This window comes from Motacilla alba, chromosome 2 (genome assembly GCF_015832195.1).
Source record: "Motacilla alba alba isolate MOTALB_02 chromosome 2, Motacilla_alba_V1.0_pri, whole genome shotgun sequence".
Taxonomy (NCBI): Eukaryota; Metazoa; Chordata; class Aves; order Passeriformes; family Motacillidae; genus Motacilla; species Motacilla alba.
In genome coordinates this window covers 100945939-100963550 of record NC_052017.1, presented here as the reverse complement: position 1 = coordinate 100963550, position 17612 = coordinate 100945939, and the positions used below count along the sequence as shown (strand labels likewise).

At 43.1% G+C, this 17612-nt stretch overlaps 1 protein-coding gene across 10 annotated transcripts in view; it reads left to right on the top strand.

The window, feature by feature from the left end:
- MTCL1 (microtubule crosslinking factor 1) overlaps positions 1-17612 on the top strand; it is a 101424-nt gene that overhangs the window by 45577 nt on the left and 38235 nt on the right. For 4 of the 10 annotated variants that reach the window (XM_038162587.1, XM_038162550.1, XM_038162559.1 and 1 more), the window contains 4 exons: positions 8085-8144; positions 10165-10239; positions 13994-15319; positions 16272-16427. In XM_038162587.1, the coding sequence (XP_038018515.1) occupies positions 8085-8144; positions 10165-10239; positions 13994-15319; positions 16272-16427 (1617 nt within the window). The remainder of the gene's footprint in view (positions 1-8084; positions 8145-10164; positions 10240-13993; positions 15320-16271; positions 16428-17612) is intronic. The other 6 variants (XM_038162607.1, XM_038162626.1, XM_038162598.1 and 3 more) reach the window with 2 other exon arrangements.

The window sequence follows — 17612 nt, the reverse complement described above, 5'->3', positions numbered from 1 at the left end:
GGGTGACCCATTACCTGGCAGTAAATTGGTGTATGCATTGAATGATGTATAGGAAAGTGCACCACAGGTAGCGGCTGTTCAAAAATGTCACCAGCTATCCAAATGTGAATTTGCTATCTTTTTGCTCTATTTTTATAAGCCCTTTTTTCAGAGTGCAAAGTCCTTAAAATTGTGAAATAATAGATGGGCAACTGAGGATTACAAAGACTGTCTGAGATATGTTTGTTGGGGATCATTGAAGTTGGCCTTTAATCTCTCTGCTTCTTTAGAATTTCATTTAATACTTCATAGAAACAGCAAGTTGCTCTAATCCAGGGGAGATTGAAGATGCTTGTACTGTACTCATAGTTGTCTGCTCAAGGAAAATTTTCCTTTCTATCCCCAGTGTAAAGAACAATCCTGTAGCTGTTGATCTATTAGTGTGGACAGCACAGGTGTTGTGCAGGTGTGAATATCTTTCTCTGCAAAAAGACTTCCAAAAATCTTCTTCTCTCTAGATTATGTGAAATTTGCTCTTTAGGCCCATACCTTGAATGCTACAGAGATTGCAGAGCTGTGTATTTTCTCCCTCTCACAGTTTTGTAAATGGTTGCAGTACCCTCCTGACCTAGTATGGGCTTGGAGCTTTACTCAGCTCCTCTCCTCCCCTTTATCAGCACTGTCCAAATCATGTCTAACTCTGCTTTGTCCCCTCAATGTCAAACTCTCCAGTTTGTTCTTCCAGTCCTCAGGAAGTCTGTCCTGATAATGGGACTGCCAGCTACATAGTATTACTTTCTGAAAGGGCTTGGTGCAGAGAATTAGCAGATACCTCTGCAAATGGACAGCAGGTGTCTATTCCCTGGGTATATACTGCTTACTTACCCTGCTTCCGGAAAAAAACAAACAAACAAACAACACTTATGCTTGTAATAGGTCAGCTGTGCTACAGGGTGTGCAGTGACCAGCAATAAATGCTCTCATACTGTCTTTCTTTGGTAATGCAAACTCCCAATCCCATCTCTGAGCACTACCTGGCCCGCAGTCCAATTCAGTAAAGCATTTTGGGGAAGCATTTTTTCACGGAGAACAGGAGGGAAGGGCAGTCAATCTCTGTTTTCAGGCAGTTTACATTTAGCACTGGGTGAGCAGGTGATGCCAAGCAGTACGAGGTGGATGGTGGATGGCAGGGTAGGTATATCAGGGCTGGCTTTTTCTTGCCACCAGTTGTCTATTTTGCTCAGGCTACTGCAGTAAGAATCATCACAAGAGAGAAGAAGAAGGCATTTAAATGGTTGTACAAGTTGTTTCATCTTCTCAGCGAGTTTTGCAATGCCTGTTTGGTGGAGAAGGGAGCCCAAACTGCCACTGCTGGCCAAGGGGCTGGCAGGGTGCCTGCCCTCACAGTGAGAGATGCTGTTTCCCTCTGGGCATGCTGAAGTGTTGCCTGGGCTGTGAGCACCAGGCAGTGTCTTTCTACGGGGTTTCGTGGCTGACGATGAGCACCATTCCTGTTGCCAAATTGTTTCAGGACAGGTCTGTTTCTGTGTGTACGTAATGCCCAGCACATTTTTCACGGGCTGTCTGCTAGGGGATTACACTAACGAGGTAATTAGAGGGCTCAGGCAGTGTCAACGCAGCACATACCACTCGGATTAAGCCTGACTCTTCCACAAGTTCCTTTCCAAAGGGATGCAGGTTGACATGCCTCCCTTTTGCAGGCCGGTGCTTATGTAGAGGAATTTGGGGTGCTGCTCCTGCCTCCTGTGCCAGTGGGGAGGAGGGGGAGGATGACATTACAGGCACAATGTGGTGGGAGCTGGAGCAGCAGAGGGCTGGCAGCAGCCTGCTGCTGTGGTTGGCGTGTATGCCACTCCTGCCTGGTAGGATTATGAGGGATGTGGTGGCAGTGGTTTCCTCCTCAGGCTCAGGAGGTGCCCAGGCACATGTGCCTGTGATGCGGGGTGAAGGAACGGGCACAGTGTGCTGTGCAGAACTCACATTTAACAGCTGCACAAGTGGAAGGGTGAGGAGGCTCATTCCCATTCAGAGGGATGTTTGCTCCTGGCACATCAGTGTCACTTGACTAGTGTAGCAGGAGGGGAAAAATCATCTGCCTGGCTTCTTTCTTGTTTCCTTCATCTGAAATAGGAAAGAGATGTCTTACCTCAATGTGTTATAATTTTCTTTATGTATTGTGACAAAAGTAATAAAATTGTAATAAAATGTATATAAAATTATGTCTTAACAAAATGGGACAGACAGGGACTTTTAAATATATTTTAATGAATTTAACAAGTTACTAGGAAATGTTTGGGCAGAAGAACTGTGTAAGACAGTGATATACTTTAGTGGTTAGGATCTCAGCTATCTGTTGCAGGATTTATTTTATTATCTTGATAACAACTATTGTATCACTGGGCTATATATTTTACCAATTGTTTCTGTAGTTATTTAGAAATTATTTTATTAATAAGAATGATTATATTGGTTTATGGTCCCCATATCAGCCTCCACTGACCAAATATTAAGTCAAATGGCTCAGTGTTGTGAGCTGAACACAGAGCCAGCCCAGCTGTCTCCCATCCTCCCAAGAGCTGCTGTCTAACCTTCCAGGGCTTCAGACAGCAGGTGCAACCCTGCTGCTTCCCTCCCCAGTATGCTCCCAGAACTGTCACACCACATTATTTGTAAACACCAAGGCAGCTAATATCACAGCCTGCATGTGAAGGACACCAGGAAGCCAACACGAGACAGACAGTGTGGTGTGTTCACAGTGAGAGGCAAAAGAAAGAGGCTCCTATTCATAAGCTTAGCACAATAGAGTAATGCCGCGTTAGGGAAATTTAAGCTGGTGCTGAAAGCTAGTGTGCTTTGCTGCTCTTTTACTCAAGGGATGTCTTTTATCCTGAATTGTAATGCTTATGATATTTCAGACATAGCTTGCTTTGCTAGGTCATGTGAATGATGAATATCACTGTATTTAGAGGTTTCTAGTAAAGGAAACGTACGCGGGAATGAATGGAGATACAGATCACTTGCGTCAAGCCCAGCTTTATCAGGGGTTGGTGAGATATCTTTTTCAAGGGCCTACAGCAATTGAAAAGCAATTAGAATTTCATTGTACTTTCCAGTTCCATTAACCATCCTGTAGATATGTACAAGAGTTCACAATGAAAAAGCTGTATTTTCACTGTTGAAATACAGAAGAATGGGATGGCAGCAAAGCAAAACTTCAGTCGAATACTTGGGACTTAGAGACACTTCAGGCATAAAGAAAGAATGGAAAGTCACCCTGTCCTACCTTAAATAAAGGATATTGCTACAGAAATGGGAAATGCTTCCTTTTCCCAAATAGGCTGGTAACAGTAAAGGACAGTGCAGTGTGATAGCTGAAATCTGCCCTTTCTAAAGAAACAGGTTCTGGTCATTGTCCAGGACACGTTTTTTTCTTCTTAGAAGAGTTTATTCATCACTGATTTAAGAGTGTCAGACCTCTGCACAAAGAGTTTTTTCCTTTATCTGCAAGACTGGACAAACAGGGAGAGCTCTAAAACAGTGAGATGAAGAAGAATCATGCACGTCCTCGGTGTCAGGGTCTGGCAAGTCCAAAGCTGCAAAAAGTTAAGAGGGAAACAGCCTGCAGTGGCCAGCAGAGCTTCATTTGTGTGGATGGGGTTTGCTGGAGAAGGAACATGGAGATCCCCATCCTTTTTCATCTCCTGACAGAATCTTCCTATGCAGTCCTGCACAGTGCCTGGAAAACAGTCGCAGTGAAGTGTTCCTGATTAGTGGTGCAGTTAATGAACACTGGTTTACATCTCTTGGGGATAAATCCACCCTCTGACCATCTGTTAACAAGAGGATCTGGTTTGCTTCTGATTCACATAGATGCCAAGCAGAATTACCTTCATTTAAACCACTGGTGTTTCTTGGAGAGTAAGTGCTATGAAAAAGTCGGTCCATTGGCAGGATCTCTTGATGAGTCACATTCTGTGGGGCAGAGATTATGTCTCTCTGGATGGTTTGTTCATTCTTGAACATGAGAGGCCCCAACAGCTAGGGGGAATTTAGCTCATGTTATGAAGTGCCAATGCGCAGCTCTGAAGCTGTTAGCCTTGCAGTTTCTGGTGATCTGCAAGTGATCTGCTTCACCTACTGCTGGATTTGGAGCAAGTGGATTCAGTCAATTGTGCATAATTTTTTAAAATACTGTCAGGTCTCTCACAGGCAGTATCTTCTAATGCATGCAAATGAAAATTGTGATTATCCATTTCAAAGCAATCAGTAGCAAGCCATCATCGGCACAGAACATTATTTATACAGCTCATAAGTGCCAGTGATGCTGGTGTATAATTCCTCACACATCACAGTAATAGAATCTGCCTTCAGGGCTGGACTTTCCAATCCAGCCTCTCTGATTTTGAGTTGCAGACATTGTCACTTCAGTGACTGGCTACTGAATTTTGCAGGTTCAGTTTGATGCACATATGATAGCAAGCCCACGCTTGCCTGCAGATGTCAGACTGCCACCCAAATTACTTGCTCCTCTCAGCAGCATTGAATAAAGTGACAGGATGGCAGCTCTTAGGGACTCTTGGTTCTCTCATTTTCCAGATCCTTCTCTACCAACGCCTGTTTGCAGCTCTATTCTCATCCTACTCTGCATTTGCTTCAGTATGAAATTTGGAGTCTATCATATGTTTACATGTACAATTGCTCTTAACTCAAATTTTTTTCCATATTTTGCTCAATCTCCAATTCTAGTGCATTGATTCCTGCTTGCTGTCTCCCACCTGAGTTTCACTGCTCACTTTCACTGCTCGGTTTGCAGAACTCTTCTTTGACCTGTTAAAAATGGAATTCACCAGAAAATGCAAATTACCTCTTCCCATCCCTGCTAGGCTCCTAGGGAAAGTAAAAATAATTGTGTCTCTTCCCGCTGTTAATACTGTAGTCCCTACACCAAATAATCTTTTGGGAAGTTTAACTTTTAAAACACTGGGCCTCCATACTTTAGCTCTCTTTGGTAGTCAAGAGGTCTATCAATAAATTGCAGTGAAACTGTAGAGGTAGGAGATGTCTGCACAAGTAACCATTTTCTTAAGAGACTCTGTTAACCAAAGGACTAATAAAATCTTGTTTAACCATCATTGAAAGACTTTTTGGTAGACAGCCAACCCTGGCTGGTCTCTTGAGTATAGAAAGTAGTATAGAAACGTTTCTTCTAGCATTAATTCCTATCAGCTTCTGATGCCAATCTCCTGTACATCAAAGAGAAATGCTCATTTATTGGACCATTTTGAATTTTAAATAATTTAAGCTTGCAGCACATTCCCCTACTTTTAGCTGCAGCAGCCTCTGTCCTTAGCCCAGCTAAAACAGCAGCTCTATTTGTTGGTGTTTCATACCCATGTGCATGGGTAGCCATGTGCAGCCTGGTCCCATAGTGTTGAAATAGAGATACTGCCCTGTATTCATTATAGGGCTTAGGGGGTTGTGGGCAGGCAATGTTGCCATGCTTGTGTTCAAGTCCTCCACTGATACATGTATGGGAAATTTCTCCCTGTAATCCACTGGCAGTCCCAAAGGTAAATGTTCCTGTCTTTTTCTTCCACTGAGGACAGACTCAGCCTAAGGTTGAGTCTCTGCCTTATGGAAATACAAAGCTGCCACCTGAGCACTGATTACAAAGTTGTTCTTATGCAAATCCAAACAGCACAGTGTGAAAATGCTTAAAATGAGGCCTCATCTAGGGCAGTATGTTACAAACCTGTTAGTCTGGATCTGTGAAATTAATTGTTTCAGTGAGGAGTACAGCTTACAGTTTCCAAAGACTTTCCAAAGACAGGCTGTTTCTCAGCCTGTCATCCATGTCATCCACCTTAATTTTAATTCCCTTCCCCTTGTTTTTCAAGTATTGTCCCATACTACACAGCAAAGTCTATATTACTTATTCTTGCACACCATAGTCTATGTGTTTATATCCCCAAGCTTCTCAAGCTGCATGTGTCTAAGCGTAACCTTTTGCCTACAGGCAAGAGCAAGAGGATTTTAGCATTTGGCACAAGGCTTTTCATTTCTAGCATGATGAGAAGCTATTTGCTACAACTGGGCATTGAGACCTCTACAGAAATTGATAGCCTCATCCTGACTCTAAGGGCTTACAAATTAAATGCAGTATTCAAAAAACCTCCTTTCACTCAAGTTGTTCTTGCTTTAAGTCACATGGAAAAGAAGTGAATGTGAGGACCAGGGCTATGCCTCATCTCTTTTCAACCAGAATGACCCCTCTTGCATGCCAGGGCGTGATGCTGCTGACTAGTGATTGCTTTCAGTTACATATCTACTTCTAGAATAACACCACAATAAAATAAAAAAAAAAAAAGAAAGAAAAAGGGGGAAAAAAAAGGGAGAGAAAACAGTAACTGTTTATCCTGCCTAAGCTTGTGTAACAGGTTTTCATATGATGATTTTAGTGTTTAAAGTCTTTTTTTATTGAACTGTTTCGGTATCCAGAAAAAGACATTTCTCTTACTCAGCTTCATTAGTTATAGGAAATCACTGGATTAAAGTAGAGAGCAGATTAGCAAAAATAAACTGTAGTATGTCTTGGGCATATGGTGTTGCGTATGAATGGGTTTTAACTACTTATCTGTGTATAACAAAGAGTAGAAGGACAGATTTGTCTTAGTGTGCAATAATTATAATGTGCAGTAGCTGCATAGCTGAACAGCAGACACCACAAAGCCAGGGAAAGCTTTTAGTTCAGATTTGTGTGTGGTGTGTGTGCTGGTCCCCGAGCTCACATCGTGTTTTCTGCCAGCTCATCGCTGGGCACGAGGCTGGACTTTGCTAATTAACAGGATGCCTCTCCCTCCTGTCCCTTCCTCTTAGCTCCTGGGTTGCAGTGCTGGGTTAGTGTGGGTTATGGAAACTGGGATTTAGCCCACCTGACACAGGAGCAGGCGCTGGTCCAGGGACACTGCTCCATCACATGCACCAGAGGAGGAGGGCAACCCATCTTGCCAATTGTGGGCAACCCATGATAGCCCAGGCTTTACCTCAGTTGGAAATTGTCCTCCACAGAGCAAATATAAACAGAAACAATATATAAAAGAGGCCAGAATATCGGGGTGATCTGAGGAATATCAGCCTTCAGGCTCTGGGCACAGGCAGAGCAACACGGCCTGCTTTGAATTCAAACTCTGCAGTTCCCGGCTTTCTGCCTTTTTTTTTTTCTCTGATAATTTTTGATCCCTTCAACCCGATTTATGCCTTTTCTAAATAGGCGCAGCTCACACTAGTTTGGAAACCAGTCTTGACAAACAAGTAAACATTGGTAACATCCTGATGGTGCTCTGCCGCTCACTTCTCAGGAAAACCGTGCTTTTCCACTTGGGAAATGAGAGAGTTCTCAGTGAAGCAGTGATGATGACATCATTTCCATCCATCATTTCCATCATTTCTTAAAAATATTTGCTTATAAAAGAATATAAAGATTTGCAAAACCAATAAAATCTGGTTTATGAAGTAAATTCAAAAGTACCTGGAGAATTATCTGGTCTTTATCTGGGCTCCTCAGTATGTTTGCTAGCCCAGATTAACAAATAGTGTTATGCCATATAGCTTAAACATGCATGTCCTTGCCTATTTTTTGGGGGGTTGCTTTTCTCTGAGGTTTCCACCACGTGTTTCACATCGACTGTGAGTAAGATTCTTGGACTTCTGCCCTGGATTAATCAAACATGAATCATTGCCCCATACAAAAAGAAAGTTTAGCCAAAAATTGTGGTGGTCCATAGAGGAAAGGGGGGGTGGGGGGTGGGGGTGGTGTGGAGGATGTTCCCCTCTCTGTGAAGTTTCAACTAATTTTATTCCTTGTTTTGGTGGGAAATTTTGGGCATTAAGAGATTAAAAGATTCACCAACAAGGACCTGATAATCTTGTTCTTTTAAGGATTATTATGAAAAATTAAATCCCCAGCTGTTCAGGAGAATATTCTTTTTTTCTCTCTCCCTAATTAAATGTATAGCTGTGAAACCTGCCAAACTTGCAGGCTTTGTATTTAGCTTATCAATAATACAGCGTTGCTTCTGTTGCAGAGTTCCCTGAAGAGGAGAGGCAGCAGAGAAATCCACAAAGAAAAAAAGACATTTACCCAGGTATGGTTTCCATGAACATGAAACTTTGAGCAAAAATCACATGATGCAACTCAAAATTTATTTTTATGGGTTTTGACAGGGCCATCAGGTATATTAACTTGAGTGCAATTAGGCCTTAATCTACTGAGACCTCCCAGAGATAATGTAGAAGCAATTTAGGACAAAAGTGCAGTCTCTAAACTGTGCAGCTTCTCAGGCTCATCGTGCTTGTATCCATTGATTCAGGCTGCAGGTTTGCTACAAGAGGAGCAAATCACCTTGCCTCACAAAATAATTGGATCGCAGCTTAGGGACTAACTAAATTTATACACTGTGCCAAAGGTTTTGTGCTAATGAGTGTCTTGGCAGGAATGCAGTTCGCACACTGCAGTGACACCTCGCGAGCTCTCGCGTCTCCTTTGATCTCCCTGGTGTTGCAGGAACTTGTGCTCCCCAAAGCTGGGGTACCTCAGAGAGCCCAGGCTGCCCACTCAGTCTCTCTTAGGACACGGGTTTTATTGGAATCTCATTGGTCAGTCTTTCTCAGGAAAGCAGTCTGCCTGGTTTCCTCTGCTTTTTGTGCTGACTGTAGGAGTTAAAGCTTTTCCTAGCACCCGCACAGTTACTGTTTATAGCCAGGGAGATGGGGATAGTATTTCACCTTGCTGGGAAAGGAGCCAGCAGAGACATTGTGCCTTCATTAGAGAAGGGATGCACTTCCCCTGCTGCCCCCTCGGCAGGATCAGTGTACACAGCCGAGACCTATGGCTTGTCTAGTCTTAAAATCCATTGATTTGTAATAGGAACCACAATAAATCACTACAAAATGTTGAACTTGAGGGGGTAGGGCAGGCAGCTGAGTGGGCAAACTGGGGGACTGGCCAGTGGCCAGGGCACTTCAGCCTGCTTTCCCAGGCCACAGCAGACTGAGCGGCCTTGCCAAGATGACACAAGCATGGCTTAATCATACCTTAAAATGAGGCACTCGCTGTGGAGAATAATTTAAGTGATCAGTCAGGTCAGAGTTTGTTTTTCTGCAAGTATGTAAAATATATGGATGAAATACATACACATGCCGACACACATGCAAATTACAGATGAAGCTACATGAAGGCACAATTGTGTCCATAGGGGTTTATGAGCAGCATTGTCCTTCCTTTCCTCATTGCTGGAAATACAGAACTGTGCAAAGAGAATGGATTCTCGTGCTTGCTTCCTCCACCCAAATCCAGGCATTAAGAGCAGCTACAGTTTGCTTTGGAAAGCCTTAAAAAGGACTTCACAAAATGATTTGGGTAACCAAGTGTGAGCTCAGCACCACTCACAACAAAGGGAAGTGATCCCAGAAGCCACATGGGGAGAAAAACTTTTACCCTCTACACACACACCATAACTCTTACAAGCAAAGGACTTGGGGCTGGAAATGAAAAGCATTGTATCAGCACTCTGCAAGGTGGCCATTCAGTTTTCTTCACAATTATTTAGGGTTAAAAAGATCGAGAAATAACCTTAAATAATGACATAGCCCAGCCTATATGTACATGTCCTGGCTTTCTCCCCACTCTAGGATATTACCATAGCTGACTCCAAACCCAGGCATCCATTCAGAGGTATTTGCTGGTTGAGATAGGGCACATCACAGCAAATGCATGACCTGGTCAAACAGCTGCCAGGTCCTGGGCATGGCCCAAAAGGGTTGGTACAGACACAGCCCAGGAGGTTCAAAATGCTGCTCTTCAGGGACAGATTCCTTAAATACCTCGAATGAGCACCCATTATGTATTTTGTGACGGAGAAGGCCTCAAACTTAGATTCTATGCATCCATCTGTGTACTGATACATACAGCATGTGGCAGGACTGGTGTTTTTACTTACTGCAAGCTCGTCGTGAAAATTAGCTGGAACTTCACACCCACCACAGGGCACACTGAGTAAATAATGCCCATGAAGTTGATTGTCTTGAAACTGTGTAAAAGCAAAATTTGTAGTAGCACTCTCCCACCTCCAGCAGTATTGAAGAAAAAAAGTTTTTATTCAGCAGAATTGCAAAACGGAGCTTCTTGGAAAATACCAGGCACCAGGCAAAACACAAAGAAAAGTGGTTCTCCAGCGCAAGGTAGGAGTGCTGGCACTCAGCCAGATGCTTGGGTGCTGGTTGTACTGCCTTGCCATCAGACTTGCAACCCCAAAATTGCTTACCAGTCTTCTGCCTGGCAGTTCCCTTGAGCTGGTGGTGGTGGTAGAGGAGATGGTGTTGGCCTCTATCTAGCTTTGTGTCTTCTTGCCAGAAAAGAAATATTTTATTGGGGAATTTTTGATCAGCTCTTCATTCTCATCACACCTCTCTCACATTATGCATTTACATTGCAAAATTAAATTAATTTATTTCCTATACACTTCATTTCTTTGTCTCCATATTCTACATTTGTCTAAATTAGACAGCAGACTGTGTGAGGAGGGATTTGGGTTTCTTTCTTCTGCTTTTTTACTCATTTACATCCTTCTGAAGTGCCATGCAGAGCCGCAGTGCAATTGCATGCAAATTATCGGTAATCATTAACTCCCATTTATCCTTAATGATCTCTCAGTCCATGACAGAGCACCGTGACTGTCACATCTTTGCACTGCTGTTCCCCCTTTTCTTTCTTTATGATTTGCTCTATGTACACATTTTAGGAAAGCATCCACATACTGGATGTTTAATACAGTCAGGAGGCCTTTGCCCGTATTCAGCCCCTGGGATTTGAGCCTCTTGTTCCCCCAAAACCATGGAAAGGCTATTCTCCCTTTTTTTTCTTTTTTCCCCTCTCCTGTCTTTTCATTCACAATTTAACTAATAATGAGCTTTTATTAGCTTTGGTGATTTGGCCTCTTTAGTTTGCCTTATATGTCAAAATTCTGCTTTGCCTGTGTGGGTGTCTCACTCTCTCACTGTTTCTACTTGGTTTCAACTGATCAAGAAATCAGTGATATTTCTGTACACAAAGTTTCAGAGGGACAGATGCATGAAAGTTGGAGTCCTACCCTTCTGGCATGCTTAGGTCTCGCCGATAAATCTCTCCTGACCATTCTTTTCCTTTGGAAAAAATGCTGTCAGGGGAATGGGATGTTCCCTGGCAGGGAAGTGAGGAAGATCTAGAGCTTTCTCACCTTTCCAGATGGGATCCCTATTTAGTAGGCAAGATTAACATCCATCAGCTCTGTTGTTTTGTATGAAGCTTGTGTTTGTTTAATGAAAAAATCTTGCTTGTTTCAGCTCTTGTGAAAAAAAACAAAACTTGAAAATTTGATCCTTTAAAAACAAAAAAAAAAAGCTAAGACAAAACCTGGCAATAAAGTGACACCATTAAAGGAGTTAAAAGAGGTTTTGTCCCACAATAATAGCACACTAACTCCACAGACGCACTGAGTCATGCAGTGATGCTGAGCAAAAACATTGGGGCCCTGACCCTAAACCCATTGAAGCCTTTCCCTTTTCTTCAAAAGCTTCAAAGCTCTGAGTGTGTTGTCCCAAGTGCTGTTACTTGTACTGCCTGAAGGGCAGTGGGTGTCTGGCTGGAGGTCCCTGGAGCCCAGGATGGCAGCGTGCCCCTGGTGCTCCCAGGCAGGGCAGAAGAATGGGGCAGGCTGCCCCTTCACTCAGGCATCGCTCCAGCTGCCTGCAGCCAGGGAGGTGCAGGGCATCAGCTACTGCCACAGACAGCTGGGCTCTTGAAGCCAAAGGCAGACAAGAAGTTGGGTAAAGAATTCAGGATTACAAAGACAGAATAAAGAAAATGTCAGATCGGCTATTAACAGATAAATAAATGAATAACCAGGAATAATCATCCCACCTGTGGGTTCTGATGTGCAGCACTGGTCTGTCTGTAACCTTCCTTGTGATCTTTTTATTTCCCTAAAAGCAAAACCTGGACCTCTGGGGATAAGCTGATTCACTGTGATAGGAAAAACAGAGGTCATGTGTTGCACAGCCCTGGACAAAGATGATGATTTAATCATACAGCCTTATCCAGCCAGAGCAACCAAAATTCAGAGTGACTGCAGTAGAGGCTGCATAGGATTTTGCCAGGTTTTAATTTAATTCTTAATTTGCACTTTTGAGTTATGAAGGGAAAAGCAATTTAAAAATATGTGTGAAAAAGAGAAATGTGTATACAAGGAGACAATAGAGAGGATAGAAAGTCTATCTTCTAGAGGCTCTGCTTCTAATCAATCATAAGTACCTTGCCTGAATTAATTTAATACTTGTATTTCTGATGCCAGAAACATGATGACCAAAATTTTAATCAACCCATGAGCTGATTGCCGTTGTGTTTGGCTCTTGGTTGTCAATTAAAACCACATATGAACAGAAAGTTTGACTAATTTTTTACCTCTATCATGTTTTTAACATGTAAGTTTACTTTTTTCCTATTTAGCATTTTAAAGTCACAACCTGCAGCAGGTAGCATCAATCAGAAAGCTAACTGGGTTCAGAAGTATACAACCAATCACTTCTGTATCTGTTCAGTCATTAACAGCTGAAATTAAGTCACAGCTAGTATTTGTGTAAATAGAATGCAGCAAAATTAATCTAGGTAACATAGAAGACCAGTGGGCTAGGATCTGTGCTATAGAAATTAAATAATTTCCTCAGATTCCTGATCCATAATTAGTTTTGTATTTTTTTTTCCACAGCCTGATCTGGGTGAACAATTAAAGTCAGTCATGTTTTCCTCTGAATTTGGTTGCCATTATTAGGAATTAAAACAAAATGGTGCTTGTGAAAGAAAACAGTTCTCCAGAGACCGAAATGAAGTTTCCATATATAATTGCACATATGTCCACATGGTCTACCAACAATGATAAAATCTGCTGTCTCAGGAGATCATCTTTCAAAGTCTGCCTTCCATTATACTGCTAATGCTGATAAATGTGTCTCTTTTGAGGCCAAGTGCCTCTATCTCCATGACAATTCATGAAAGTGATTCATGCAAAGAAATTGTTCATTGGCTTAGAATTTACTTAACCTTGTCTCTTATTTCAGCACAATACACACTGGAGTTTTCATTTGAGATGAGATGCAGTACTTTTTAATGCCCAACACACACAAAAAACCCCAAACAGTCATTCAATACCCTGGTACTTCCTGAAAAATGCAGGTCTTCACATGGGATGGATTTGGATGTAAACACAATTTAATGAATTTTTCTTCCCTTTTTCACATGTTTTCACCGATCTCCCTTGTGAACACTTGTTCATCCCAGAAACAGAGATCACAATCTCCTCTATCCTAATAATAACAGCAGTAGACACAACAGTGTGTTTCCTATTTGGAAAGCAAGTTAGGAACTTCATCTATTTCACAGCATAATGAGATCACAGTAATTAAAGTCTTCACTTTCCAAGGCAACCATGCAGTTTAGCACACCTTTGTTGTACTTTCTAGCTGAAGGAGCCCAAAATTTGAGATTATGATGAGCAAACTCATCTGAGTAGTCTTTGTTTCATGGTGCTTAAGGGGAGCAAGCATGTCATTAAAGGTAGATGGAACAAAAAGTGAATGGAACAAAAAATGCCAGCAAATCATGGAACCTTTTCATTTGAGTCATTATTTTTCACAAAGTTTGCTCAGCATTTGAGAAAAAAACATTGTGTTGGCACTTTTTTTCTCCCTCTTTAACTCTGGTCAAGCTGCTTTGCCAATTTAACCAGGACCAAGACATGAAATGTGTCAACTGTGTGGTTTGCGCAGCTCTGTCTGTGGATTGTTTGCATACTTAACAGATACAGCTCAGAGGATGGGGAGGTGGAGATTTTGGAAAATGAGCTGCTGGTTGTGCTTGTACTGTAATATAATCTTGGTTTGGGGGGGTGATTATTCTTGGCAGGAGGACAGTGCTGATTTGAAGTGCCAGCTCCAGTTTGCCAAAGAGGAGGCAGCGCTGATGCGGAAGAAGATGGCCAAACTGGGGAGGGAGAAGGATGAACTGGAGCAGGAGCTCCAGAAGTACAAGTCCATCTATGGAGATGTGGACAGTCCCCTGCCTACTGGGGAAGCAGGGGGCCCACCAAGCACCAGGGAGGCTGAGCTGAAGCTTCGTTTGAAGCTGGTGGAGGAGGAAGCCAACATACTGGGCAGAAAAATAGTGGAACTGGAGGTGGAGAACAGGGGGATTAAAGCTGAGATGGAGGATATGAGGTGCCAGTATGAAAAAGAGTGTCTCAGCAGGGACCACATTTCAAGCATTCCTACCTCGCCCTACGGAGACTCTGTGGAGTCAGCCACAGAGCTACGTAGGCACCTGCAGTTTGTGGAAGAGGAAGCCGAGCTGCTGAGGAGGTCAATCTCTGAAATTGAGGATCACAACAAGCAGCTAACGAATGAGCTGAACAAATTCAAGTTCGAGCCGGGCCAGGAGCCAGGCTGGTTGGATGACACAGCATCCAAGGGTGGTGGGACCTTGCAAGAGGAGCTGAAGTCAGCCAGGTCACAAATCAATGAGCTGAGTGGGAAAGTGATGAAGCTCCAGTATGAGAACAGGGTCCTGATGTCCAACGTCCAGCGTTACGATCTTGCTTCTCACCTGGGCTTGCGTACTTCCAGCCCCAGGGACAGCGACGCCGACAGTGACGCTGGGAAAAAAGAGAGTGATAGCGAAGATGGTCGTCCACCACAGCCAAAGAGAGAGGGGCCCATTGGGGGCGAGAGTGACTCCGAAGAAGTATATGAGAAGACATCAGGTTTTGGGAGTGGGAAGCCATCAGAAGTCAGCGACCTGTGCTCCACCGAGCTCATGAGAGTGAAAGAGGACACCGAGTCATTAATTAACATCAAACGTGAGGCTGAGCGACTTGAAAGGACTGTGGAGCGCCTTATCACTGATACAGACAGCTTGATTTATGATGCGAAGGTGCACATAACCAGCAGCCCATCCACAGAGCAGGATTTCAGAAGTGGTGAGGAAAGGGGAGAAGATAAGCATGAACCAGAGCTTCTGGACACTGTCAATTCCAGGATGAAAGCTTTCCGGAAGGAGCTTCAGACCTTCCTGGAAAAGGTTGATCACATTGGAGAGGGTCTTAAGGAGCAGATGGAGGACCTCTCCCCTCTTCCCCATCTCACAGAGTCTTCCAGTTTCCTATCTACAATGACGTCCATGTCCCGAGACTCTCCCATTGGTAACCTGGGGAAGGAATTGATCACTGACTTCCAGGTAGGTCAGCCTCTTACTTGCCTTCTTTCTCTTTATCATTTCTCTTTCTTTCTGGCAATTGCTACCCTAGAGCTAATTTTCCTCACAGCTGCTTTGTTATGATTTCAGACCCGCAGTGTATTAAGTGTGTAATGTTAAACAAACACTTTATAGGTTTTTTTTTTCTTTTATTTATTTGCACAACTCCTTTGATTCAGAGGCGGTTCCTCGTGGCAAAAAGGCTAATCCATTGGTGTTAAAGAGATCTGTCTTGTTTTTGTCTGTAACAGCAGTGTTTCCCCACGAAAAAAAGGAGATTAATTTAAAAAACAAAAATCTGGTGAATGTAAATTAGAAGCCTTGCTAAGAAATGTGAGGAGGTCTTTATTATGCTCTCTTGTAAAAGGGTCAGGCACGTTCTCAAAAGCCTTGCCAAAAGAACCCAACCAAATGCAGTTTTCTAAGTGATGTGTTTTGAAAAGCCTGCTTACAGCTCACTCCCCTAACCGAGCAGCGAGTGAGAAGCTCTGTAGCCAGCGAAGGACTGCCTTGCCTAAAGCGTTGCCCATGGGCGCATGTCTAAACTGCCACAACTGCCACACTGGATATGGCTTTTCTGCACCGCACAAGTAAGGAAGGAAGAGCCTTGTGTCCCATATCCTTCATGACTTGTATGCTTGCTGTTGGTTTGACTCATGCATCCTCATTGCATGCGCCTCATAACCAGTGTTTGCATTCTTTTTTCCTCTCTTTCTCTTTTTTGCTTTTCAGATGTTTCAGCCCATCATTTTGCTCATCCTCATTTTGGTTTTGTTCTCTTCACTTTCTTATGCCACTGTATTTAAGTTGTTCTTTCTGTTCACGCTTTTCTTTGTCTTGTAGTTTTTCAGTCGTCTACCTTACCCATTTTGGTTTTCTTTATTCCCTCCTGTCCTTTTGTTTTTTTGTTATAAACCGCCCATGCATCTAACAGTCCAAACTGAGGGATCAGATGGAGTGGCAGCTCAAACAAGATCGTGGAGAAGAGCAAGAGATTCGCCACCAGCGAGCCACCACCGACCCACACCGCAGAGCTGATGGAGACATTAAACTCTACAGGCCAGGAGACAAGGGCTGTTTCAGTCTAGAGGTCAGCAAAGCAGCCCATCTTACTCACTGCCTCCTGCTGCCTTAGCCAGGAGATGAGTAACAGAAGCCAGGGGTTGGGGGAGTAAATTAGACCAAACACGACACCCCTGTTGTGGAATTTGTAGTTGATCTCCTTTGCCCTGTGCAGTTTCAGAGAAGCAAAATCAACCAAACTTTCAAGCCATCACCCTGCTCCAAGTAGCTTTACCAAGGGGGAAAGTACAGCTCAGGGACCCTTTACAACTGAGTAGAGAAATGAAAGATCTCCAGAAGAGGTTGCAATCCCTGATATTTGATCATGCTTCCTAGGTTTTACCTTGTTGGATATTTTAAATCTGGAAAGTCTACAGATGGAGAATGCTTTGCATTTTGCCTTTCGGTAGATGCTGGTGTGCATGGTGATTCTCAACACCATGCAGGAGTACAGCATCCTGCAGCTTCCAAAAAAAGCTTTTTTAAAGCCTAGGTCTCCATTGTTTGGGTTGTTAAATACTTTTCCATTTGTCAAAAGCATCAATCAGTTTTTATTTGAATTTTCATTCATGCAGAGACCATATCTGCCCCAGTAAACATCTCCTTAGCTGCTTTCTCATGAACACAGGTTGTCCAGACAATGCAACTGGTCATGAAGAAAACAACCTCGTATCTATCTCCTTAAAGGTGGGCTTGGAGCAGTGAGAAACTTTTCTGCTGGCCACTGGGATGCCAGTTCTTGAAACTGTGATGGTTAGAGTAGCTTCTAGCGAGGGATGAGTTTTAACATGCTTTTAATTCTATAGACACATGAAGAAGACTTAATAGATCTGAAATCCTAACTCAGTCTGGAGAAAGGGGGCTGCTGGCTGGGACACCTGGGTTAGCGAGTAAGCAATTGCACGGCCTAGAAAGCAGGGGTAGGAAGACAAAAACTTCAGGGCAGCTGGTAGCCAAACAGCATGATGATGTGAATATGAAAGGGAAAGTGGCCCTTCATCTTAACACAGGTAATTCTTTGCTGGTTTTGTTTGGTTTGGTTTAAAATATCCTGACAGCACAGATCTTTGGTAGGATTAGAACAATAAATTTGTTCAGAAGCGTCTCTTCCAACTTTTCACTTGTAACAGTGATAACAGACCACAGGAAGGATATCTGTCAAATCCAGAACACCATAAGCCTCTCACTGAAGGGTAAAGTAATTCTTCTTCAG